This window comes from Manis pentadactyla, chromosome 10 (assembly GCF_030020395.1).
Source record: "Manis pentadactyla isolate mManPen7 chromosome 10, mManPen7.hap1, whole genome shotgun sequence".
Classification (NCBI taxonomy): domain Eukaryota; kingdom Metazoa; phylum Chordata; class Mammalia; order Pholidota; family Manidae; genus Manis; species Manis pentadactyla.
In genome coordinates this window covers 126,389,752-126,416,523 of record NC_080028.1, presented here as the reverse complement: position 1 = coordinate 126,416,523, position 26,772 = coordinate 126,389,752, and the positions used below count along the sequence as shown (strand labels likewise).

Here is a 26,772-nt window from a genome sequence, read left to right as displayed (position 1 = left end):
TGCCCTCAGGGTAGCTGGAGACGTTTGTTATTCAGAGGGGCTCCTGATGCGGTGGCCTCTTGGGGTGTTCATTTACTTGGTTCCTTCCCCAAATACTAATGAAGCGCCCACTATGTGCTAGGGCCCAAGGCCACAGAGGAGACGTATGTTCCAGGAAGTTTCATCCTGGTTTTGTGTCACAGACAGATGTAAGATGGATTGTTACAAATACTGTTACGACAGATAAATGCTGTAAAGTTGTGCGGTGTTCCATACTTTCCATAGTACAGCTGCGGTACCTGTCCTTCAGAGTAGAAAGGGAGGCATCGTCTACACTGTCCCTCTTCTGGGAATAGCTGTCAGTCACCTGCCTGCCAGACAGCATAGGACTTGGCAGTATTTGACTGATGGGCCCGCACCATCAGCAGTTTGCTGCAGGCACTGTTTCAGTAGTAAGGCTAGTGTAGGCATTGTTCAGGTTCTTTGGAACTAAGCTCTAAAGAATGGTTTCCTCATCAGATCTCATGCTTTAGAGTTAAACCCATCCTTGGGGTGTGGGGGTGTGGGTAAAGCCTCAGGGTCTGGCATGAGTTTTTTTTTTAATCTAGTTTGTTCTTTCCTTGTACACAGGCATTATATGTGTCTTTTTATTTTCTCATCAAAGTGGTAAGCACAGACCACACAGTAATAGGTTCTCGATTGATACATTTGGTTATAAGTACATTTTCATGGGAATACTGGTAGACCTATAAGGCATTATTTAATTTAGATTTCGTTACAGGGGAGCTTTTTTCTTTTAGGTACCGAATGTAGTTAACTTTGCCTATTTTCTGAAATTGAACTTGATTAAATACTTAAAGGGGCTCTGGAAGCAAAGAGTTACAGGAAATTTTAACGTGTATGGGCTGTTGCTGAATGAGGCAGAATTAAATGTTAATTCCATATATATTGTGTAAATTTCACCGTCAACTGAGTATGTGCCTATTTCTGCTGTCCTGCTTTTTTAATTTTATTGAAAAGTTTGGTGGTGCTTCTCGAGCAGCTTCAAACCAGACTTGATAAAGTACAGTTGAAAATAAAGCCAATCTTACTAAATTATAAAGTTGGGAAATTAGAACAGTTATGTAGATTGTTTAATTAATTAAAGTTTGACCTCTTGATTTTACTACTTCCTTATGAGAATTGGTTCTAAAAGTATGTTTGTTAACTTAGACATGGGAACCACATGTTCCCTCTGATCAAATAATAATACACCTAGAACAGGGATTCAGAAATCTGGAAATCTCTAGAAGGGAATGACTTTTACCCAAAACTGTAGGCTAACACTGAGAACTTCCAGTTCTACCCCGCTCTACTGGAGATGGCTTGGGGTAGGGGAGAGCCCACCTTGGGAGGTGGGCTAATCCTTCAGGTGAGATCAAAGGCCGCAGGAGGAATGCAAGTGGCCCATGTGAACAGGCTGTCACTAGTCGCCACATAAGGCTGGTGGAGAGAACCAAGCCACAGTGTCTTGATTGGGAACCTCTCCCCTAAGAGGTCTCCCCAGGGGGACCCTTCCTCCCAGGTTCCCAACATCAAGCACACCGAGACACCAGAAAAGTAGAGCAAGCAGTAGGTCCCAGATGGAATATCACAACTTTGTGAAAAGGTAGGACCAGCGGCAAGATACGCCTCTCTCAGTGACCAGTCTCTGCTCCTCCGGAGGGGCCGGTGAGAAGCAGGTGTCCTGCGGGGCTTCCCAACACACTGCAGTGGCCGTGGGAGTGACAGGGCACCGGGCCTGCCGGTCTGTTGACGGAGGGAATCCTGACTCGCGGGGTTGGTTGTGGGCCCTCTTGGAGGCATAGTTGGGGTTCCTCCTTTCTATTCTTGTGTTTATCTGCTATGTTTTTCACTACTTTGAAAAATCTTTTTATGGAAAATTTCAGACATAATATTAATATAGAACTAAACCATCCCCCCCCACACACACACCTGTTGCCTGGTTAGGAGTTAGCAGCATCTGGCTAGTTATTTTTCATCCAGACCCCTTTCTTGCAACGACTGCTTGTTCCTACTGTGCATTTGAACTAAATGGAAACTGAAATTAAATCTGATGGGGAACCCAAAAAGGAACTAACTAGTTACAGAGGATTCAGGATGAAATGGAAGGAGCTGCCGTGGCGATCTCCAGAGGGTCTTCGTGTGTTTTCCGAAGGATCTTCTCCATATGTGGTGCTCCTGTCAGGGGAGTCAGGCTGGGGAGCACTGGCCCCGGAATGCTGTTGGGGAGGGGACAGGTTGGGCTGCGGGAGGCCTCGGTGGTCTTTGCCTTTAGTATGTAACCACTTGAGCAAGTTGCTCCAGTAATTACTCTGCGAGCCTTAAGAATGAGCCTTTAATTTACAATTGAGAGTTTCACAGGAAATGAAGATTTTTTGTGTCAGTGGGTCAAAGTGAGCATCTCTGAGGCCCTTTGTTTCATGTGATCATGTCACAGCAGCTAATGTTGCCTCTTCTTGTTTCAGATGGGAATGGCTGGCAACACAAGTCCATTTGGCCAACCCTTTAGTCAAACTGGAGGGCAGCAAATGGGAGCCCCTGGAGTGAACCCGCAGTTACCCAGCAAGCAGAGCATGGTCAATAGTTTACCTCCCTTCCCCGCAGACATCAAGAACGCTTCAGTCGCCAACGTGCCAAACATGGTAAGTTGCCCGTGGCCCTGTGGGCTGTGGTCTCCAGGGGGCACTTTGCTGGGTGTGGTCTCATGCTGGCAGTGAAGGTCTGCAGCTGACACTGCGTCGTGGGTGATCGGAAAATAAACCCCTTCCTCGTGAGGAGCACACTGTCACGGAGTTTGTATTTTCTGTGGTGAACTGGCAGTGGAGGGCCACAGAGAGATGATTCAGCCAGTCCTTCCTGGGACCCTGTGTGGAATGAACACATTCCTGGCCACGCATAGCTTTGCTTTCTCTCCAGAGACACCCTCTTAACTCAGTAGTAGAGCAGTAGAGAGATGGTCTCTTCTCACAGTTCTGTCTGCCAGTGGGTGAAGCTCTCAGAAGCCCATCGATTTATATTACAGTCGAATGAAGATCATATATCTTTGGAAGACTGTATCGTTTCTTGAGATGTGGGTGTAATGTCTGACTTGAAAGATGGTTTCAGGTGTCTTCATTCTTTCTGAGATTTCCCACCTGTAAAATAGGAACTATCCTTGGAACCTCTCGGCCTAACTAACCAAGGTATTAATGGGAAAACAGCTCCTTTTGTACTGCACAGTGGAAACTCTTAATTACAAACACTAAGAGGGATGCATTGCGTTCCCTTGTCAGACCTTGCGGTGCACATGCAGCTGCTGCATATCCCATGTGCCTTTGGTGGTTTGGCGAGGCCAGGAGCACCCAACTCCTTTCCCCCTGGGCTTGCTGCTGGGAACCTGCCCTTTCAAGTTGCCATCCTCCTAGTTGTGCAGTAGTGGATTGGGAAAGGTCAGAAGAAAGCCAGGGGATCATGTTCATAAAAAGTTGTTTTTTGTCTTCTGATTTTTAAAAGCTTTTTATGTTAAAGTATTTGTTATAAAGATAACACAGAGAATTCCTTGGTTTCCTCTAATGTTAACATCTTATGTAACATGCTTAACAGTAGTTAGAAACTTTGGGGCTCTTGGAAGAAAGGAAGAGTTGGATCTCTTTCTCAGTGTTTTTGTTGAAATTAGAAAATGGGGTAATAGTAAGCTGTCCTGATCAGGTGCTGTTTCTCCTTTTCCTTAAGGGATGCCAGTAATAAAATCTGTTCCCAAACTACTTCAAGTTTTCACTTCTTTATTCTTCTGATCTTCTCTCTGTAACTTTTCCAGGATCCGCTTTTCTCCTTTCAGTAATCTTCTGTTAACAGGATTGTCCTGTTCCTGGCCATACAGATTACAGAACCTAGAACAAGGCCCCCTGCTCCCTTAGCTCAGCCCCTTAGGGCTCTGGGGGCAGCAGGCGGGGATCTGGTGCCCACAGTCCTCCCGAGCTTTTTCCCTGCTCGTCCTTGGTGGGGGACTGTAGCCTGGAACCCATGCTGGCAAGCCTCACCTGAGTTGTCACAGACCTCCTGTGCTTCCTAGTCTGGGAAGCCTGCCCTAATGTTTCCCCCCGGTTTCCTTTTCATGTCTTCTCCAGCCCTGCTTCCCCATTCTCCTCTAGTGGTAGAATACCACAGTTCGGTGGTAGAATCCCTAAGTTCTGCATTGCCCTGCCTGCCCCTGCTGCTCCAGGGGACTGAATTCCCAGGGTGGCATGCTTGTCCAGGGCTGCAGAGGGGCTTCTGGTTCCCTCCACCTGCACCAGGCTTGGGGGGATTGCAGGGACAGTCTTTTGGTCTGGAGCAGGACTTCTCTCTCCCTTGGCACAGCTGGGTCTTTCTGTGATGTGGGGCCATCCTGTGCGCACTGTGAGGTGTTTAGCAGTGCTTCTCCCTCCCTGCAAACCAAGGAAGAAGTTTGGTCCTCACCACCTGCAACCAGCGAGCCACCACTCCCCATAGGGGTGTGTGTGGGCTTGGCGGGAGGCCCGCAGCAGGTGCCTCTGGGCAGCAAACGGAGTGACTTTGTAAGTGGGTACAGGTGGGCTGTGTGGCGGCGTGACCCAGTCACAGCCTCGGTGCTGTGGGGTGGGAACCAGAGGGACTGGCATAAAAGTGGAGCGGCCACGGACTTGTTTGCCTAACATCTAAGTGCCACTCATGGCCTACGTTGGACCTCACTCTTGCAGTGGCCTCTTGAAAGATGTTCCCTGTCCCATTTCACATGTGAGTCTGAGTTGGGTTTTGATTTGTCCAGGGCTCTGTGGCCTCCGGTCAGTAAAGCCCGAAGCGCTTCTTAATTACACCTGAGGCCATGTTATCTGCCCAAGGTCTCGGGGAGTGCTTCCCTGGCCTGCGCTGAGGCCGCTGCTTGCAGGTCTCGAACATGCTCTTCCGTGAGTTTCTAAATTATATCTGGCCACTTGGAATCCATAGATGTTTGCACAGTGAGGGGAAGCAGTTACTGAAAATCTAGGTATCTTTAATGAAAAAAAGAGAACTGTGAAGCAGCCCAACTAGATTTAGTGTCCCAACAATTCTGAATGGGACTCTGATGCCGAAACACCTGGTGTTGAGCTCTACTCAGGCATTGACCAAAGGGCTCTTGCTTTTTTCTTCTCCCAGTTTATAGAGGATTCCAGCATCCCTGGGTGGGGAAGGTGGGGGCAGAGGATATGGCCATTACTTTAATTCACACATTTGTAGAATCTTCTCTGGGCCCTGGTGCACCCAGAATGCAGGTGGTGGTAATGTAGCCCTTGCCCACTTTGCCAAAACTGGGAGGAGGTAGTGATGGAACACAAATAATGACCAAATGCAGACTGGCCCAGCAGTCAGAGTAGCATGCAGTGGTTGAGACTGTCCCAGGGGTCTCCGCAGAGGGAGCCATTGGAGAGGGCCTTGCCGAGGACGGAGATTTAAGGACAGGCGGGAAGTGTGAGCAGAAGCTGTGGCGACCCTGGGTGCTGGGTGTGTGTTGGCTTGCGTAGGAACTGGCAGGAGGACCAGGGGAGGCGGGGAGAGCAGTGAGATGGGGGTGCCTAGCAGGAATTGGCTCAGGGCGTGGGTGCAGGGACCACCGTAGTGGTCCGGGCTGGAGGAGACAGACGGTGGGGTGGAGGCAGCCTCTCACAGTGAGGACAAGAGACTAGAGGAGGTGCCTCTGGAGTGAAGCATGGGGTCACCACGTGAGGCATCTGTGACCCGACCTCGCATGTCTTCCTCCTGAGTGCTTGGGAGCTGGTGGCCACCACATGCAGTGGGGCTGTGGATGAGCTTGCTCGGGTGGGAGGGCATCCCAACAGGACGAAGTGGTGGCTGCGGAAACACTGAGCGACTAAGACGAGGGCCAAAGGGCAGAGGAGCATCTCTGTGGGGTGGTCCTCTCCCTTTGGGTGGGGCGGCGGTGGGGCCCATGCCGCCCCCGCTGCCTTCCCAGCCGCCTGAGCCTGGGTGCCGTGTGGGGAGGGGGCTTGGGTGTCTCAGCGTGGGGGTCAAAGGCAGACACCCGTGTTCCTAGATTTTGATGTGGCATCTCAGTTCAGCTCTGTCTTAAGCCATTTTACTTGTAATTTAAGTCTATGGATTTTTGAAGTTGGTTAGAAATTTCATCATATTATTGTATTTCATGACTTTGATTTCACTTTTTTTTTTCACATTGTAGCAGCTCTGAAATAAGGATGTTTTAGAAACAGTCAAGTTTAGATCTAATAAAATGTATGCCATTTTACTTGTTCATAATTCGAATTAATAAAAATGACATAGCTACTTAACATACGTATTTACTGTACAGTTTTCCAGGACAGCTTACATGATAGACGAATGTTTACATTATTATAATTTGACTGACAGGTAACAGGAGCAGGGGGTGACAGGTTGGGTGGTCCTCATGGGACAGGTCCACATGTGGGCTGTCTAGAAGGAAGAATGTGCACCGAAGTGTGTGGGCAGGGGCCCAGGGCACCCTGGAAAAGGGAGCCCCAGTTCCTGGTGACACTGTCCTTGCTAAAGCTTTGGGTTGGGCTTCTGCCGTTTTCACCTGAGAAAGGCCTGACACACCCAGCTGGGGAGCATCTGCAGGAAGGGGGAAGCTCAGGCATCAGTGGGGACTGGTCTGCCCGTCGAGTCAGTGACCTTCACGGCGGGGACGCAGTTGCTTTTAAAGCAGCCTGGTTTAGAAATGGGCCATGTCTTGAGTTTATCTAATCTGAGAAAGTTTGGTGACCAAAGGGGCCTTATCTTCAGGCTTTCTCATGGGGTCTCCTACAAGATATTTCTCAGCGGAAGTTCATGTGTGTGATTTTTTTTGGAGGAAAATCTAAGACCAGACCTACATTATGGAGACTCAATCATTCTTAACATTGTAACACAGGACATGTGTGTATCTACACGTCAGAATTCATCATGCAGTTCACGAAGATCTGTGCATTTTATTGTGTGAATTGTGACACAGGAGACTGATCCAGAGTGCTGCTTGTTTTGAATCACTCGTGAGAGTGGTGTTAGGGCTTGTTTCCAGCATGTGTCAGAGAAGTTTGAGGTGGGCACTTTGGATGAGGCCCCCGGGACAGCTGCTGATCCAGGCTTCTACACGGAGGAGGGTGTGTCTGGAACTGTCTTCTGTGTCCTGCCAGAGTCACAGAGCTGAGCCAGCACCACCGGCAGCATGGTGGGCGAGCTGTGGCCGTGGCCCTCGCTGGCTTAGCCACGCATCTTGGGTTGGTGCCGCCCGTGGACCCCCTGCATTAGAGTGGTTTCGGGGCCCCATCAATTCCTCTTGGTTCAGAATCTCCTAGAGGAAGGGTGAGCAGTGTCTGTTTCTGTGGTCACTACTATTTGTAAAAAGATCAGAGTTTTTTTCTTTCTCAGTTTTCTGATGTATATAACCCAGTTCCCTCCAAGACCATTCAGGAGAATTGCCAAATAGATGGGCTTTTTCTTCTTTTTAAGCAAGCCTCTCCAGTGACACTGATGGTAGAGGAAAGTTTTTAAGAGCCACTGTCCTCTGCAGTGTGTGTTTTGATGCCCAACTGTCCTACTGGGCAGTGGGTCCACTTGGTTGATCTTTGTAGTACTGCAGAAGGCTTGCCTGTCCCCCACCTTGTTTGTCTTACTCTCTTAGTTTTCTGTCCCCTGTATCCAGTTTCTGATCACCGAGGGAGCAGGGTTAAGCCTGATGAATGCCAGGTTCCCTGCGGAGATGCTCACATTCTGGGAACATCGTGCACAGGCTGCTGGTACTTCACTTGTGGGAGCTGAACGTCACTAGCTGCCTGACACTCTCTACCCTAGAACCGAGGAGGGTGCTTCTGTCATTCTTAGGGAACCGAAGTGTAAGTGGTCATGTCAGCTCTTCACAAGAGCAGTTGCTGTAGGAAATCACTCCGTAGCTATGGATTGTGCCTCAGGGATTGAATTGGAAGATGTGGGGACAAGGTAGGAGTTAAGTGTTTGTCTGTTGTTAGTAATCCAAGTGTCTATATTTTTAGGAGTTTACCTCTTTTCCTCTCACCTTATTGCCCCCACCTGTATCTTGAAGATCTCTGAGAAAATGTGTATGTGGGGCTTTGAAGAATAACTTTTCTTTCAAATTCTAACCTGTAGCTATATATATCCTTTCTACTGTTTAAACTTGCTGCTTTTGTTTTGGCAATCAAAGTCAGCTGAGAAACATGGCCTAAGCACAAAATACACTATGCTGCAAATATCAGGAGCCATAAATTGAAGAGAATTAACAAAGTCCTTTGACATCAGACACGACCATTGGTATTACAAGTACTCAGTCAAGGTCATTGAACTTACTTCCAATATGGGTTTCCATTAACCAGCTGTCTTTGCTGGGTTCGAGGTATAGCCCTTTCTTCAGTGACAGGTGGAAGCATAATTATCTCCAGAGACACAGCCCTTTTACTTCTCATCAAGTAGAGAAGGTCTTTGTGTCCAAACAATCTGTGCCTCTCAGCAGTGAGCATAGGAAATGCTGGAGATGGTGCCAGGGATTTCTGAGCGATAAAGCGACCAGCAGAGGAACTCACTAAGAGCACGTCAGTGGGGCTGGAGGAGGAGAGTGCGCAGAGGCGATTGGTGTGATGCTTTGCCATGTCTGAGTTGCCTGCCAAACCCAGTTTTTCCATAGCCCAGCCACCCTGGCTTCTCTTTTGCCTTTTTCTCATCGTCTATGGCCCTATGGCTCAAATCACCTAACACCAGTTGTCAAATGAGTGATTTTCCAAGTTTCCAGAAACTTTGTATAATAAATATTCTTGAAGAATATGTTTATATATATTGATGGTATTCAAGAAGAATATTTCTTAGAAGTTTTTGTAAATTGGTAATTCTTGTGAACTGGTCCTTCAGTGAATGTGCCTAATGCCATTTAAAACTCTTTAACTCAGTTGAGACCTGCTGGTCTGGTCAGCCTGTCACCTTGGCTTGGAGTAGATCCAGCACCTTCTGCCTTTTAGGGATTTTTGTGCAGTAGCCTCTCTCTAGCAAACCCACTCCAGTTTGGGAGGAGTGGGCTTGGGGCAGGGAAGGGGGGTGTCGGATGAGTTGTCCCCATGCCTTTGCCCTCCTTTTTGCCCATTGACAAGGTAGGAGTTAAGTGAAGAATATGTTTATATATATTGATGGTATTCAAGAAGAATATTTCTTCTTGACTTAGCCATTTGTTTTCCACTGTAAAATGACAGCATTTCTGGTTTGGAAGATCACTTAGACATTGGTCTTGTCCAGCTTGCTCATTTTTTTTCCTATTGAATTTAAATCTTAAGTTGTAAGGTGATCTTCTTACCTTTTAAAAATCAATAAACACCAGGCAAAAAGAAGAGAACACAAACATTATTCCATCTATCTAAACAGCTACATTCTGTTTCTTACCAGTTGATCTTTATCATTTCAAGGTAATGATCACTTCTTCCCAGTTTGATAGCTGTGTGCCTTTAATGAGCATTTTCCTTATTTCATGACTCCAAAGCTTTGCATACCCAGCTGTTCTGGGTCCTTCTGGGGTATCAGATCAAGCAGATACTGCAGAGCAACCCCTTATCCCACCTGCTCTTCTCTTTGGTGTCATTTTCTGACATTAAGTGGAGGTTGGAGAGAAGTCAAGTTTCCAAGTGGTCTCAGGGGAGGGATGTCTGAAGAACTCGGCCCGGACCCCAGTGGTGTTGTGGAAGGTTTGGGCCAATTTAATCTGAAGGGCCCTCTCCAGGAATCCCAGCCCCTCTGTGGATTTGGGGCAGTGGATGTGCAGAGGGAGAATGCACTTTGATCTCCCTTTCTGTCTTGGTCAGTTCCTGCTTTTTACTGTTAGCACTGCAGAGTCCTTTGCAGACCCTATAACCTATTGTTGGACACTTAATGGAAAACAACTTACGTATCTAGGAAGAATACAGGGATAACATTGTTATATGTACTTGTGCATATCTGTGATTATATCCTTAGAAAAATGGAGTTGGTGTAATTATTTAAACCTGCGTAACAGTAACAATCCTAATAAAAATACATATTAGATGCCTTAAAATTTTAAGAAATAACCATAGTAAACATTAAAGGTTTGTCTTTCAAGGTCATTTGATGGACAGGGATGTAAACGATGACTGAGTTATGGTGACAGGTGATACATGCACAGAGCATGTGGCCAAATCTAGCAGAGACTGGAGTGGGGTGAGCAGGCATTGCTTCCCCCCCCCCCCCACCTGCTGGTCACTGCTTCATGTTTAACTGCTGTTTCTCAGGCTCAGAATGTTGCTCTGCAGGGTGGGGGAGTCACAATTGAACCAGTGTGACGCCTTCACCATGCTGATCTCCGTCCATGATTAGGAGTTAGATATGAGTTGATTCGAGTTCCAGAAATGCATACTGCATATACTCTAAGGCTTTTGATTGATAACAATACTGTTATATTGCCTTCCGACAAAAGCTGAGTACTAGGTCATCAGTATTACATGATGACCCCAAGGCTGGGATTATCACTCTATTCTTTGAAAAGAGAAAATGGTGTCTCATTGTTTTGAGTTGCATTAAAGTAAAATTAAAGTACTTTCAGAGACATACACATTTCTTTTTTTGAGTTGCTTAGTTTCTGTCCTTTGCCGATTTTTGCTAGATTCTCTTAGAACACTTTATAAAGCCAGGGTGGTTAGCCCTGTGTCAAGGTGGGAGGTAGAGGTTAAGGGTAAGGACTCTACTATCGGACCATCCACCCCACCCTCTTGGAGTGTGCCACCCAGGCAAGGTGCACCCTCTGGGCCTCAGTCACTGCTCCACTCATCCTGTAACTCGGGGCTGGCCCTGAGCTCCTTCCTCCCTCAGGGGTTGGGTATTCAGTGAGCCGCTGCTGGTTGGGTGCTGAACACTGAGCCCAGCACAAAGTACTTGAGAAATAAAGACTGGCCAGGAGGAGGAGAAGGAATAATATCTGTGTGGTCATTGGCTTTGCCTTGTGTGTTTCAGGTGCTTTTTCCTATTTTGTTGATTCCCTTTACGTTTTTCCCAGCAGTGTGGTGATGGAGAGAGATTGTACATTCTGTAGTCTGGCCTCTGGTGCTTTCCCTTTATGGCGTGGCTGCCACTGCATCCAAATCACCAATGGGCCATTTTCTCTTCAGTGTTTTGTTTTATTCTCATTGTGAAAGTACATACATGTTCATTTTGGAAAATCTGGAAAAAGTATAAAGTTTAAAATAATGAAGCGCTTCCCCCCATCTCCCTGGAACTTCAACAAATAGAAATGCTTCTGGCTCCACCCCAGATTTGTCAGTCATGGTCTCTGGGAGGGAGGAATGGGGAGTCTGTATTTGAAGAGGTTTTACTGGGGGTTGGTAAGGAGCCCCTGCTTTATGGTGGTGGTGCTTTGTTTGACAAAGGCCTCTACCACCTTTGCATTTCAAAATTGTTCATCTGATTACCTTCGAGTACCTTTACAATTTTATTTTTATATTTAATTTTTTGTTGTTTTCTACTGATTCTTATGGTTTCCTTTTTCCCCAAAGTGAAATGTTTTTTGGTTATAAAAATAGTAGATGCTTACCATATGACCCAGTAATTCTACTTGTAGAAGTTTACCCAAAAAAAAAACAAAATCCTTGATTCAAAAACATGTATGCACTCCTATGTTTATTGCTGAATTACTTACAATAGCCAAGATATGGAAGTAACCAAAATGTCCATCAATAGATGAATGGATAAAGAAGAAGTGGTATAAAGCACAATGGAATATTATTCAGCCTTACAAAAGAAAGAAATCCTGCCATGTGGGACAACATGGATGGACCTAGAGGGCATTATGCTCAGTGAAATAAGCCGGGTGGTGAAAGACAAATACCACGTCATAGACAGCTTTTCATTGAAAGCATAAAGGTCTACATTATTATCGTCAGCCTCACATAGCAATCATTCTGTCATCTCACACATTTTTGTGGGTCAAGAATTTGTGTAGGGTTGGGCGGGCTGTTCTTCCCCACATGGCCTTGACTTGGGTTGCTTGAGGGCTGCCTTGTTTTTCATGGCTGCAAGTTATGGTCTGGAGCCATAATTTGTCAACTTCGTCCACCTCTGACAGACATTTAGGGGTTTTCCCATTTCATTAACTGAATCGGGTGTGCTGCCTCTCTTCACATGTGGTGTGCACACACTAGTCCATGTACTTCCAAATCAAATTATAAGGATCAAAAGAAATGCACGTTTTTCTTTCTGATGCATGTTGCTTCCCAGAGACACACTAACTTGCATTATCACTAAAGGACTTGAGAATTACTGTTTATTTACACCCTCAGCAGTTATTTTTTTTATCTTGGTCATATTGGTATCCAAAAGTGTCTCTGTTTTAATTTCATCATTTTTTGATGATGAGTGAGAAATAACTTTTTAAAAACAGCTTTGTTGAGATAAAATTCTCACACCGTCCGATTTCCCCCTTTAAAACATGCAGTTCAGTGTATTCAGTATATTGTGCAACCACCATCACCCTCAAGGTCAGAGCATCTTCATCACGCCACAAAGAAACCCTGTGCTGTCAGCGGTTACTCCTAACTTCCCTGGACCCTCAGCCGAAGCAGCCACCGATCCATTTTCTGTCCCTATGAATTCACTATTTGGGGATGTTTCATAGAACTGGAATTACGTGAATGTGGTCCTCTGTGACTGGCTTTTTTCACTGAGCATCAAGCTTTCAAAGGTCATCCGTGATGTAGCAGGTGTGTCCATAGTTCTTTTTTTATGGTGAAATAATACTCCACTTTGGATAGATCACTTTTTTTTCCCCATTCATCTGTTGATGGGCATTTGATTTGTTTCTGCTTTTTGGCTCTTATGATTAACAAACTGCTGCGAACATCTGTGCACACGTTTTCATTCTCTTGGGCGTATAATCAGGAGGGAAGTTGCTGGGTCATATGGTAACTCTAGGTTTAACTTTTTGAGGAGCTGTCAGACTGTTTTCCAAAGTGGTGGCACCTTGTGGTCTTCCGCCAGTAGTGTATGAGGGCTCCAGTTGAGGGCTCCAGTTCTTCCACGTGCTCACCAATACGTGTTTTCGTCCGGTTCTTTAATTGTAGCCACCCTGGTGGGTGTGAAATGTGTTATGTGGTTCTGATTTGCCTTTCCCTAACCGGTGATGGTGTTGAACATCTTTTCATGTGTCTATTGACTATTTGTATGTTGTCTTTGGGAAAAGTTCAGATCCTTTGCCCATTTTTTAATTAGGTTGTCTTTTTGTCATTGAGCTGTAAGAGTTCTTTGCATGTCCGTTATTACATCTATGATTTGTAGATCTTTTCTCCTTTGTGTTGTCTTTCACTTTCTCAGTGATGTCCTGTTGAAATGTAATAGTTTTTAACTTAAATGAGGTCCAGTTTATTGGTTTTTTTTGTGCTTTTGGTGACATATCTGAGAATCCATTGCCTAATTCAAGGTCATGAAGGTTTATTCCTGTGGTTTTTCTAAGAGATTTATAGTTCTAGCTCTCACATCTGGGTCTTTGATTCATTTTGAGTTAATATTTAGAACGGTGCGAAGAAGGGGTTCACCTTCATTCTCTTGGTGTGTGGATGTCCGGCCACCTACCCTTTTCATCACTGTTGGTCGGAAAGACTGTTACTCCTCCACAGAGTCCTCTTGGCACTGCAGTATAGAACAGTTTGTATTTTATTTGTATTTCTTTTGTGAGGTGTCTGTACATTTTTTTGTCTAAACTTTTTAGCAGAGTAGTGTCTTTTTCTTTTTCTTAAGAGTTCCTTATGTAATAATAAGTGTTACAACCTTTTGGGATAATGATTTGGCAACATCTAGCAGGAGCTTTAAGAATAGGCCTTTTTTAAAATTGATATATTTAATTGAAGTAGCACTGATATGCAATCTTATATTGGTTTCAAATATTGAACACAGTGGTTCAACAGTTGTCCATATTATTAAATCCTCTCCCCCACTTAGTACAGTTTCTACCTGTCAACATAGGAAGATGTTACAGAAATAACTGGCCTATCTTTTGACTCACTATTTCCACTTCTCAAAAACCATTTTTCCTTCAGCTTTTCACTTTTTAAACTTTACTCTTATATCTTTATGTTGTTTTTCTTACCCTCATTCTAAAACTATTCTTTATTTTTTTCTAGTACTTTTATCATTAGTCTATTTTTATTTGCTTTAATTTATCTGGAATTTATTTTTACATTTAAGGCAATATAGGGATCGAAGATAATTGGCCCTGCCCTCCAATTTGAACCACCACCCTTATGATACAATAATTTCACATGTACATGTGTCTTTTTCTAGACTTACATTAAGAAATCTATAGATTTATAGTTCTGATATCTGGCAAGATAGATTCCCCCCTTTCAGCTTACTGTTGTTTGAATATTTCTTGGCTATTGCAAAAGTAAAATTAGATAAGATTTATACACTACTTTTTGGGGAATTTACAACATTCCCATTTTTGTTCCATATGTTAAAAGGGCATTTCTGGTCAAGGCACTTGCCCTCCATTCTCAGTGCCTGCCTGGGGGCTGAACAGGAAATTGCTAAGAGTCCAGAGGATGCTTCTGCCATAGATTTCAGGCCACTTACAGTTCATGCAAGTCTTCGATCTCATTGAGCACCAACCTGAGAGAGGAGTTGCTGGGCGCCCAGGGTCTGTGAGTGCTTTGCAGACGGGGCTGGCCTGTCTGAGGGTACAGCTGTATGGGGAGGGGCAGGCACCGAGACATGAGACCTGTCTTCTGTTCCATCTTGCTGTTCACTCAGCTTCACACTCCAGTTTGCTTTTGAGACACATGTCAACAATGTGTAGAGCTACACATAGACAAATAATGGACCAAGTTTTGAATGTGCCTCATAGTTTCCAACCACACTATTTCTGTATGTTGAAGTGTCGACATATGGTTGAGTATAGTTCAAAAGATGCTATTAAGAACATCCTAAATGAGAAACAGTGTGTTAATTTTTTAGTAACGTAAAAGCAATCTGTTTATAATTTAATTGTAAGGTTAGGATTTTTACCTCACTTTTATATGATTTATTTTTTGTGTGTATAGCATTTCTGTATTTTCAGAAACAGCAAGAAGACAACTGGAGTGGTCTCTTCAACAAGTCAATGTCATGAAAAAGCAGTTAGCAGTAGATGAAGAGCCTTAAAAACAAAAACCAAATGGAGGATGTGGGTATTAATTGAGTCCTGATTTGTGCCAACAAGCTCTGAAAAACACTTTTTGGACAATTAGAGAAATTTATATATCGACTAGGTATTAGCAGACATTGAAGAATTGTTCATTTTGTTAGGCATGATAATGGTATCCTTTCCTCTCTCCTTTTCTGTGTGTTTGAAATTTTCATAAGTTCAAAAGAGATCTAAACAAAGGTCATCTTGCATTTCTCACATTCTCCCATATCCATCCCTGTTGACTTCTGGTTGGACCTCCTAGTCCACAGGAATAAGCTGATTGAGCAGGACATGTTTGACATTGATACTGACAGCGTTGAAGGCTGCTTACTGAAACTTGATTTTAAGTGGCAAGGGAAAGGGGTGTGTGGGGTGTGTGCAGTTTATGCCCAGCAGTGAGAGTTTGGAAAAATAAATATATAGCCTTATGTTCATTACCCTGCTGTAATACTGTAGGAGACAGCCTAATGGTATGGGACAGAACCTGGAGTAAATGCAAGCCAAATGTGTGTGTGTGTGTGTGTGTGTGTGTGTGTGTGTGTGTGTGCATGCATGTGTGTGCGCACGTGCATATGACGGAAGATTATTGATCATGGCTCATTCATATGCACGTATATAGAAAAAAAGACTAGAAAGAGAAAAACTTACCAACGCTTCAGTGGTGGACTCCAGGATAGTGGGATTCAGGTGCTAATTATTAGTTGTTCAGCTGCTTTCCAGATTTTCTATAGCACGCGTATATTACTTTTATAATAGGAAAACATAAGCATGAGGAAAAGAGTCTGTTCTCCTACAGGAGTTAAGTACCTCTCCAGGCAGGATGCTCTGCCTCGTAGGTAGGACTTTGCTTGTGCTTCAGCCACAGCTAGGCTCCCAGGAGTCACGCTTGGGGCCGAGAAGCTGTGCAGCTTTTCTACACACTACTTGACTGAGCTCTTGTAAAGAGAAACTGAAACAAAAAGCCCTCTGACTTTTTTAAAATGAAGTTTGATTCATTAAGAAATATTTTCATAGGTTTTCCCCCTCCTGATTGCAAATACATAGTTTTGATTCTTAATTTAAAGTCAGAGTGGTGGTGTAGTTTAGGGGAGGCAGCGAGTGTTGTAAAACCACACTGGGAATAGCCGCGTCAGAGCATTAGAAAAGACGAGAAATCCCTAGACTATGAATTAACATTATTGTATATGAAGAACATGACATTTCTCTTATTTCTTAAGTTTCTTTAGTAAAGTTTGTCTGAAGAATATTGGTAGTTTGTGAAGATAAGACTCCACAGGTCACTTTCTCCATTTTCTTTGCAGATAAGAGGAATCATCAGTCTGGTTTGTCATTTGAAAAGCATGAAAGCAACTAAACTTTATTTGTATGTCTTTAGCAGATCATCAGATACTTTTGAAAAAATTATTGTCAGATCTCTGAGTGGAAATTTTAACGGAAGGCAAGGCATTTCATAAGTATTGACAGTTGTACTGTACGGCCATGTTAAGGATGAGTGACATACTATTCTTTTAGGAGAGTGAATGCTGCAGGTGTTGTCCTGCTGGTCACAAGATAATGTCATCTACAGGGTGGCTCCAATTCTTCCCTGCGTCAGGTATTTGCAGTGAGTTGAAACTGGTCAAGCCTTGACAGTCTAATTAGGTTGAACCATGTGGAATTGCCAATGTTGGCCATTTGGGCCTACAAAAATAACACTTCCGTATGATCAAGCTAATATAAAAACCACAGCCTTTTCCCACACTTGGGTGTATTGTAGAGTAAGTTGCACTGCGATTCCTGCAGTTAAGAATAAGCATCGTCCTCTTGCTCTGAGATGATCATGCACAAGTGAACAGTCCTCAGCCCTGAAGCAGGCTGGCTGACTGCTGTGCTCCTGGGTCTTCCTTAGTCCCTGAGGAGTTAGAGACCCACACCAGCCGCCTTCTTTGTGTGGCCAGTCCTCTCCAGCAGCTTTAACACTAGTTTGAAAAATAATAAATGCACATGAAACACAACTCTAAAAGCTTATTAAAATATTTGTATTAATTTGTTTTATTTTAGTCTCAGATGCAAACGTCAGTGGGAATTGTACCCACACAAGCAATTGCAACGGGCCCCACTGCAGATCCTGAAAAACGCAAACTGATACAGCAGCAGCTGGTTCTACTGCTTCACGCCCATAAATGTCAGCGACGAGAACAAGCAAATGGAGAGGTTCGGGCCTGCTCGCTCCCACATTGTCGAACCATGAAAAATGTTTTGAATCACATGACACATTGTCAGGCTGGGAAAGCCTGTCAAGGTAAGTGTCATTTTCTGAGGTCCTGGAGGCTTAGGATGAAGTCGTCTTCATGTCCCATAGGCAGCTCCCTTGTTAATCAGGTTCCCGTGGCCTCCGTCCCCACACACCGGCCACTTCGGTGCCTGCAGACCACTTAGCCTCCTGAGAGAGGTGATGAGGTGTGATACTCCAGGAGCCCCGCTGGGCAAGGCTGTGCCCCCTTTCGTTCTTCTCCTCGTGCCTCGGGGGACGTTTGTCACTTTCTAAGCTCCGTCTTCTTCGTAAAATCTCTGGATACAGCAGCAGTCTTTGGGCAACGTCGCATCTGCAGACACGCACACGTTCTTCCCTCACTCTCCAGCGTCCGTCTTGCAGTTGTTCCCTGTGCTCAGCGCACTGCCCTGCCTCTCCACCATCTCATCTTGGGGCTGACGGGTCCCAGCGAGGTTGTCCTGGGTGACTGTCCAGGACCTGGGAACTGCGCGCCCCATATCATCCCTGCCGCTGCCTTCCTCCTGCTCGAGGAGGGGTGAATCGGGCACATCATGTGCCGCCTTTCCCCTCTTCTGTGGCAGACACCTCGGTTCTGCTGAAGAAAGTGTTCCCTACCAACAACCATACTTTCCTGTAATCTTCTCCTCTTTCCTTCTCTTCTTCCTTGGGCTCCTAAACCGTGGGAAGACTCTCTCTTGTCTTCCTCTCTCCCTCTTTGACATTTGTGAGTCCTGAGCACAACCCTGATCCTGATGGAGAAGCAGGGGAGGATCATGCGAGGGCTTTAGAAGGAATCAGAGCACCTTAGTACATAAGTGAAGATAAAGGCCATTAGATCTCACTGGCCTCTCAAGTACTTTGAAAAGAGCTGGGGTCCCTTTCTGAATCTGTACAGACTTCTCATTTGCTTCTCTCTGTATTTCTCCTTAAACAAGGTAAAATTTTATTTTAAATAGTGACATTACAGAATTACTACCTTTCATTTCAGTTGTTCAGTATTTCAGTTCAAATAGTTTTTATTTTGTTTTGTTTTTGTTTTGTGGGCTGACCGTAATCACCATCATTCATAACATTGCTTCTATAGGAAGTTTTTGTTTGGAAGTCCCAACAGTTGACTTACAAACCTTTTGGAAACAGCCTGTTTGTAAGTTGAGGACTGTGTATACTGTGTTATGGTTACACTTGTTACCATTTTCTTGTGGAATCTGGCATTATAATTTAGGTGTGATTGAAAGTGTGACGATTTGGATAGAAAAATAACATCTCGTTGTTTTTCTGGTCATAGTTGCCCATTGTGCATCTTCACGACAAATCATCTCTCATTGGAAGAACTGCACACGACATGACTGTCCTGTTTGCCTCCCTTTGAAAAATGCCAGTGACAAGCGAAACCAACAAAGTAAGTGAGCACTGGGGGTAGAGAAGCTTGGAGATGAGAAAATAAGCTATTTCTAAAGAGAATACAGAAGAGTAGGTAGGAAGCAGGGAGAAATTACAACCACAAAGTACAATGGCAAGCAGAGACGTGAGGTGGAGGCACAGGGACAGGAGAGCAGAGCTAGGCTTACTCCCACCCTGCATGCGTGCACCACAGCCAGCAGCGCGGAGCACAGGGGCCAGCAGGAGGACTCTTCTGTATCTTGACAGATACTCAGTATCTGAGGGTTTGAATGTCATGTCACAGTAGTGGCAGTGACTTTGGGAGGCGGGGGAAGCAAGGGGGACACTTCTTTAGTCACGGGAAACCCCTCATCCTAGAGTGACTTGTGAGGACTCCTTGCTGTAGAAGAGCGGGTCTGCCTGGGTGAGCATGAACTGCCATGGGTAGATAGTGGGAGGGTTTCCCTCCTGTGGAGATGCAGTTCCCAGACCTTTCTGTGTAACGAACAGTTAATTCAGCACAGATTGAGAGTCTGTCCCAGGACTGGCCGCATCCTGATTGCTGCCATTGTTGTGTTGTCTTTAGAGTCGTCTGCAGCCCCGAACCGAGCAGTTAGGCGGTGGTCCCGCATAGGAGGCCTGTGTGTGGCTCTGCAGCTCCCCGCTGTCTGTAGGAATCAGAGCAATGGAAGGATGCCCATCTCTTCCCAATTTTAAAGCCTTCCCTGTCATTTCAGAGGCACAGCTTTGGCCTTTGGGTGTGTCCCTCCGTTTGAAGAGAAGGGACTCACCCTTCAATCTTGTGCTGCCCCTCGCGCCTTCCAGCACTCACAGTCTTCCTCTTCTTCCTCCTCTTCCTCCTCCTCTTCCTCCGTCTTGCCACCCTCCTTTGTTTGTGGTTATGTGTTCATCACTTTCATTCTTCTTGATCATCGTCCTCAAGACCTGGCTGCTGCCTGGAGAACCTGCTGCTTTTCTTTCTGGAAGTCTCAGGGCGCGGGGGGGGCGGTGGGGGGGCGGTGGGGGGAGGTGGAAAAGCGGATCGTTCCTAAGAGTGCCCAGGAGCAGAGCCTGGGGCCAGCCCACCTCTCGTCCCCTGCTGGGCCAGCTCCGCTCCCTGGTGAGAGGATCCTAAGCACAGCATCATAGCACATAATGAGCCTTTCTGGGGCCTGCGCCTGTTGGCTTCCTTCCCTGCAGGAGTCATGCCAAATTTCCTTGAACAGCCACTTTCCTAAATCAGTTAAACTATTCGCTGATTAATTAGATTTTGAATTAATACACAGTTTTCCAGGACATGTCATTCAAAGTTAAGTTCTTGGAGTCTGGGTCTCCAGAACCATTATTTGGGTTGGTAGTTGTAGTGGAATGCTGCCTGTTTTTCCTCCCAGTTAGTGTAAAACTTTTTCTTTGACTAGAATATCATGATGGTTGCAGTTTCTTGTGTTTGAGGAAACGTTTCAGTAGTAGACTTGTTAAGTGCCAAAACATTGATTCCCTGAGTGAATGAAGTTAGGACTTGTTCTGAACTTCTAACCTGGGGGTGTGGCTTTTCTGGGACCTTTTGTTTTCAGTATGTGTTACCATGACAGCTTTAAACTTTTGTGATTTCTCTTTTTAAGAAACACTTATGTGGTTTTTGTTTTAAGAAAAGAAAAAAGAAATGTATGTGGTTTTTTGTTTTGTTTTGTTTTGAACATCCTTATAACTGCCTGAATGTTGTGACGACTGATCCAGGGCATCTTCTCTTAAGTGGTAAACCACACTCTTTCTCCTAGTCATAATGTGAGGTGTTACCAAGGTGATTTTATAATACAAAGTCATGGGGAATATTTAGACTATGCCAGGTTTTGGTAATTTTTCATAGAAGAAATGAAAGCACCTATTTAAAAATTTCTTAAGTGCTTCTCAAATTAGGTGTCACCTCTGAGTGTGTCCCTTGAACTCTAAACTATATGGTGAGTATAGAGGAGTTTGGTGTGGAGAGTGAGAAAGTTCCAGTGAAACCATTTTTGTGAACTTCGTTGTTCTCCCCTCCTAAAGCACATTGTGCTTACCATGTGTGCAGACGTGGATCAAGCACCAAGAAAAGGTGAATCCGACCCGTCAGTAGCATAAACTTGGGTCCCAGAGTCAGAGTACATACATTTAAAATGAGCTGATGACCAACCAAGCATATCATCACTTGAAGGACTGAGGTAGGGACAGTCAGTGGTATGGACTGTTGGGGAAGGCGGGCTCAGAGTGTGCTCAGGGTGGGACCTGACAGGGCACAGCTGCAACAGAGTAAACGTTCCAGAGGCAGCAACAGTGTCTGCACAGCTGACCTACCAGCAAGGGCAGCGTCTGATGGGCTCGGAGATCCCTGTGCGAGCAGCCTGGTGTGTGGAGGGAGGAACTGTTTCTGGCAGCTGGTGAGGACCCCTGGGACAGTCTGAGACTGGCCTCTGCCCCGCCGGTGGTGCTTTCTAGGCAGGGCTTCCCATAGGTGCCTACCTCACCTGGTGCCCATGTCCCACTAACTTCTCTCATGGCTGTCCTATTGAGAGAAGCTGCCACAGTTACCTGTGGAGCTAACCTGATTGTCTTTGAGGTGAAACCCAGACCATTGGTTACCTTTTTGGCCCATGTTGAGATTTTGTTTGATTTTTCTTTGAGTTTTTTCTAAAGATTCTGTAACCGCTGATCTTGAGCTATCCAACCCTTACAGAGAGAATCAGATTTTAGTGAATAATTAGAACTTTCCAGGGTATATACTTGATGTTAGTCTTAGCATCTGACTTCCAGTGAATTCCAGTGCACAGGATGCACAGAGGACTGGAGCTGTGTGAGCACATAACTGAATTCCTGTCTGCACCCCTCTTCCCTCATCAGTGAGGTTCCTTCCACTCACAGTACAGCCCCTCAGAGCAGCTGCAGAGGCACTTCCAGGTTCTTGTTAGAAGTGCAGAAGCTTGGGCCCCATCCCAGACCCCCTGTTTCAGAATCCGTGTTTTAACAAGTTTCCAGGTGGTTGATGTGTGTATCAGTGGTTGGACTGTGCTGCCCTGGATGCCTCAAGGGGCTGGTGTCCATCCTGGGGCCCCGGAGAAGGTCTGAGTTACTCTGTGAGGAAACTATGAGTTTCCCAACTCAGAATCCCAGAAGGACTGTCAGACCGAGTGCTGTGGGGTTAGTCCTGGAGCCAGACTGAACCCACACGTCGCCCACAGCTGCCTCGACGTGGGCTGGGCTGCAGTGTGAGCCCATCAACTGTCTGAGGCAGCAGCCCTCTAGCCCGTTGCTTGAATACCTCTGCTGACTTGGCGCTCACTGCCTACCCTTCCTATTTGTCCAATTGTAGGCATCTCTGATTGTTTGAAATGCCTTCCTTCATGATAGTGAGTCCAAATCTCCCTCCATAAAATTTCTCTCATAGGGCTGCCTGCTTAGGTGCTCAGAAAGTGGCGTTGAACTGGCCCTTGTTCACTTGAGGGCTCTTCAGAGATTCTCATGCACTTTTCTTGACAGACTGTGGTTGGGGTGGCAAGCCGAGGGCACAGTGAAACCTAAGCGTCCAGAGGGATAGAGTAGTGGGCTTGTTTGCCCTGCTTTAAGTACTGAACAGTCGTTGGTGTGATGTACTTCATAGAACAGCTTTTCTCTTAACTGCTGGGTAGCACAGTGTTGCCACTCCTGAGCTGTTTGGAGGGCTTGTGTGTTATGCATGGTGGTGGAGGCCAGGCCCTTTGGCTTTGTTGTTGTGCTCTATGCCATGCACAAGAAGGGGCTGGAAAGGAAGGCAGTCCCAGTGCGCACGGTACCTGTGTGAGGCCTGCTAGCCTGGGATCAACTCTGTTAGGGATGCGCAGGTCTGAGTAAATTCCAGCACCACTTTCTCCATAGAAATCTTAGTAGTGACAAGATGGTAGGTGCTTTGCCTGCTTCCTGGTGTGTCTCCTACCACTCTGACAAAGTTTTGGAATTTAATTTGTGTCAGTTTTCATTGGACTTCCAAATTGAGCCCAGTTTTATTGAGAAAAAATAAACACAGACTGCTGTCAGTCTGTGGAGTGACTGAGGATTGAGGTAGATGCCCAGAGACGAGCAGAGACCAACAGGCACTGTGGGATTCGGGGACACCTCACCACCCAAGAGCCGGAAAATGGTCACAGAGGAGTGGCAGCATCTTGAGCTTGCAAAACACAGTGTGTGATCACTTGTACCTGAAAACTCCCTTCTCGGTCAGCCGTCACCCCGAAGGAGATGCCCGTGCACCTCAACCCTGAAACATTTGTGCCGTCTGATGGCAGCTTTGGGGCTCAGGTGGGGCCAGGCTTAAGTGTCAGAGGCCTTTTTCATTTGTTTGTACTTTGTGTTCCTTGCCACTGAATTGTTAGAAATGTCTAGTACCAAATGCTTACTTGTCTTCTGAGAGGTTTGTTTTCTTTTAAAATAAAAAATAGAGTAATGTTTACATTTACAAAATAAATATTTTTAACAAAGAAAACAGTGACTGTATCTGCAGCTTCTGTAGGAGGCTCTGGCTGCCCCATCAGTGGCCTTGGGCTTGGGAATGGCATTTGCTCTAAGGTGGGACATTCTGGCTAAAAGGATGGCGTTGGCCAATGTGTGGCGAAGGTGGAGTATAGTAGGAAGAAGACATTATTAAAGCGTAGCTGCTGCAACTTCACCTGGAAAGGAGGAGATAAAATTGTTGCTTTAAATTCCTCTCCGCAGTTGATCACTTTGTGTATCAAATGCAGTCTGGGTCTTTTCTTTCTTATACCATAAGGTGATAGAAAAATAAATCATCCTACCATTATTACTTTCCTTTCCATGTTATAGTTCTTTTAGAAAATTTAGCATGTGATGGGCATGTGTTTAAAGTTTTAGGGAGTGTTAACTACTAGAAAAAATACTTTTAAAGGTATTACACCTGACTTAACTTTGGCTACACACTTGTTAAGTGTACCTTGAGAATTGCTTTTCATTTATAATAATGAGGTGCTTGGTGTGTATAATCCTATCTAATGAGCATTAATGAGATTGAGATCTGAATATCCTTATTAGAAAAGTTCGTAGTATGGAATGTGTAAATACCAAGATTTTTTTTTTTTTACACATTTCAGTTTAATTAAGCTACTGTGATATTTGAGTTGTTTATGTTACACACACAGTTGCACTGATTATTTAATGTGAGAATATTGTTACACATAATGGTCTGAATTTGAAAGAAAGGCTTTGTGGTAGTGTTTTATGTATAAAGATCATATGTTATAGTGTTGATTTTATAAGTTGGTATTTATAACATGAGTAAAGTTTGGGAAAGTTGGAAAGAAAAGAATTCTTAAGAATGAAAACAAATAGTGTGACCCAAAAGTTCTGCCATATGGTTAAGTGCTCACTAAATGAGGACATTTGCATGGATGACAGACAGACAGAAGACTTGAACTTGGAACGGGTAAGGAGGTGCGAGTTTGGGGTCATCTCTTTTAACCTTGCAGCCCTTTGGAATGGGGTTGTTTCTGTCGCCGCAGGTTTTCCTTTAGTTTCTGGGATTGACTGGGTAGGTGGTGCAGCAGGAGGGAATATCCTGCAGGCCACCAGAAGACCGGATAGTGGGGGCTGAGGATGGCCCCAGGAGGCCGAGCTGGTTATCAGTGGTACTGAGGTGATACCTTGTTCCACCCATTAATTTCAAATATATCAGCCAGCCAATCAAGTGCTGTGTTTCTTAAACAGCTTTATGTAGTCAGAGAGCTCAGCATGATGCTTCCTTGCACAGGAGGCCGTAGGAAAGGCATGGTGTTAATGTGGTCATTGTATGCTTTAAGTTCTGATGAATTGCGATTTTTTTATGTCATAGATTTCTTAATCAGTAACAACACTGACCTGCCGGGTATCACTTCTGCTACTTCTGTTAATCCTGTAACTGCAGGTGAGCAGTGAAGGACCAAGGGGTGTTCCTCAGTTCACCCCAGTGGTGGCTGATGACCCCCAAAGAAGCAGAGCACTTTGGCGCTGTCATGTGTTTGCCCTGACACTCCTGGAACTGACCTCTTCTGAGTCTCTAGATTTAATGCATAATGCTTCTTATTAAGTGATCTCTGATTTTGTGGTCTCTTGCTTTCTAAGATAGAAGCTTGAACTTCCTTTAGCTTTTGCTCAGCTGCTGTTTTGCAGAATAGATGTAATTTGTGAACTTTTCCCTTTTACTTACCTTCTTTGTCTATCTGTCTGTTTGTTGTTATAGCCATCCTGGGGTCTCCAGCTAGTGGAATTCAAAACACACTTGGCTCTGTTGGCACAGGCCAGCAAAATGCTACTTCTTTAAGTAACCCGAACCCCATAGACCCCAGCTCCATGCAGCGAGCCTACGCTGCTCTTGGGCTCCCCTACCTGAACCAGCCCCAAACGCAGCTGCAGCCTCAGGTTCCGGGCCAGCAACCAGCACAGCCTCAAACTCACCAGCAGATGAGGACTCTCAACCCCCTGGGTAGGTGAACTCTCAAGATCTCCTTTATCTAAATGCAGCCATGGGAATGTCAGGTCTTCCAGAACTCAGAACAGTAGTTACTGTTTTTACTTTAAATTCAAATTAACATACATATATTAAAGGGATGGTGTCTTTTAAATGATTGAAATAAAACACTTCCAGAGAAAAGGGCTAAAGTGTGGGTGCAAGGAAGCCATGTGGTCTTCTACAAAGAACAGCTCTTGCAAATGAACCTGTGTTTTTTTGCTGGGCCACTTCTGTCTGGACAGTTTTCATGGAAGGTGTTTCATATGGCCCAGAATGCTAAATTTCATGTATCAGAATACCATCGTGCCACTTGCATTGGCTCCCAGTAGACCATGTATTTGGTACATGTAGGAGAACTTGTAGGTGGTCTGCCAGTTCAAGCACATCTCGGTCATGGGCTATCCCGCAGCAGAGGTGACCAGCCGATACCTGGGTTAATATGAGTCTCAGAAAATCCCTCCTGTCTCCGCCTTCTCCATGTTATTATCCCAACCCATCATTTGCCATTGGTTGGTCATTTGCTCACATATCTCCACAATTTTTGCCATCTCTGCTTGGTGTTTCCTTAATATTTTTCTTTAAATTTATACAGTCCTTTAAAACTTAGGCTTTAGCCAAGCAGTTAGTATCAGTCAAGTTAAGGCTATTGTGCCAGTTTTGTTCTTTTCCTCATAGAGTATGTTAACCTTAAAAGTGACTTACTAAAAACATTCATTTTTTGGTTTTTGGAAAACAACCACCCTAATACATATCTAACTCCTACTGGCCAGGACACTGGATTAGGGTCTTAAGACCTGATTTCTAATCTACCTCTACTCCTACTGATGGTATGATTTGTAACAAGACCATTAACCTCTGAGTCTCCACTTTTTCTTACTTTAAAGTAAGTACTGTAGATAAGCTGACCTTTTATGTTTCTCACCTGCAATTAATTTCTGATTTTTTTTTTCTGATACACATAAAAAGCAAAATAAAAGATGACACAAATATATGTGACAGGTCAGCTTAGTTGTTCAGGACATGATATTAATGAAGCCAGAATCAGAATCTGAAGCTACAAGTGGATCATTTCTAGTTTTTTCCACAGCCATAGAGAACATTGCAGTACCAGCTGGCCTTATTTGGGTTACACGGTACAGTGAGAGGGAGTCTGCAGCTGAATTTGTACAACTTGATCACCACTATTAAAAAATGTAACACCCAGAGTCCTGCCAAGTGTTGATTATAACTCATAAGAATCACTTACCTATGTGGTGACTGGTTTATCTGGTATTACAACTCTGAAGTGTGTGATTTAGGAGTTGGCTGATGTCTTTCTGTCTTTAAAGGAAATAACCCAATGAACATTCCAGCAGGAGGAATAACAGCAGATCAGCAGCCACCAAACTTGATTTCAGAATCAGCTCTTCCAACTTCCCTTGGGGCCACAAAGTAAGACCAAGTTTC

At 44.8% G+C, this 26,772-nt stretch overlaps 1 protein-coding gene across 3 annotated transcripts in view; it reads left to right on the top strand.

The window, feature by feature from the left end:
- CREBBP (CREB binding protein) overlaps nucleotides 1–26,772 on the top strand; it is a 137,020-nt gene that overhangs the window by 60,951 nt on the left and 49,297 nt on the right. Inside the window, exons 3-8 of one of the 3 annotated variants that reach the window (XM_057487700.1) lie at nucleotides 2,487–2,663; nucleotides 17,228–17,468; nucleotides 18,727–18,840; nucleotides 24,670–24,741; nucleotides 25,057–25,299; nucleotides 26,679–26,757. In XM_057487700.1, the coding sequence (XP_057343683.1) occupies nucleotides 2,487–2,663; nucleotides 17,228–17,468; nucleotides 18,727–18,840; nucleotides 24,670–24,741; nucleotides 25,057–25,299; nucleotides 26,679–26,757 (926 nt within the window). Of the gene's footprint in view, nucleotides 1–2,486; nucleotides 2,664–17,227; nucleotides 17,469–18,726; nucleotides 18,841–24,669; nucleotides 24,742–25,056; nucleotides 25,300–26,654; nucleotides 26,758–26,772 lie in introns of all 3 variants that reach the window. The other 2 variants (XM_057487699.1, XM_036920397.2) reach the window with 2 other exon arrangements.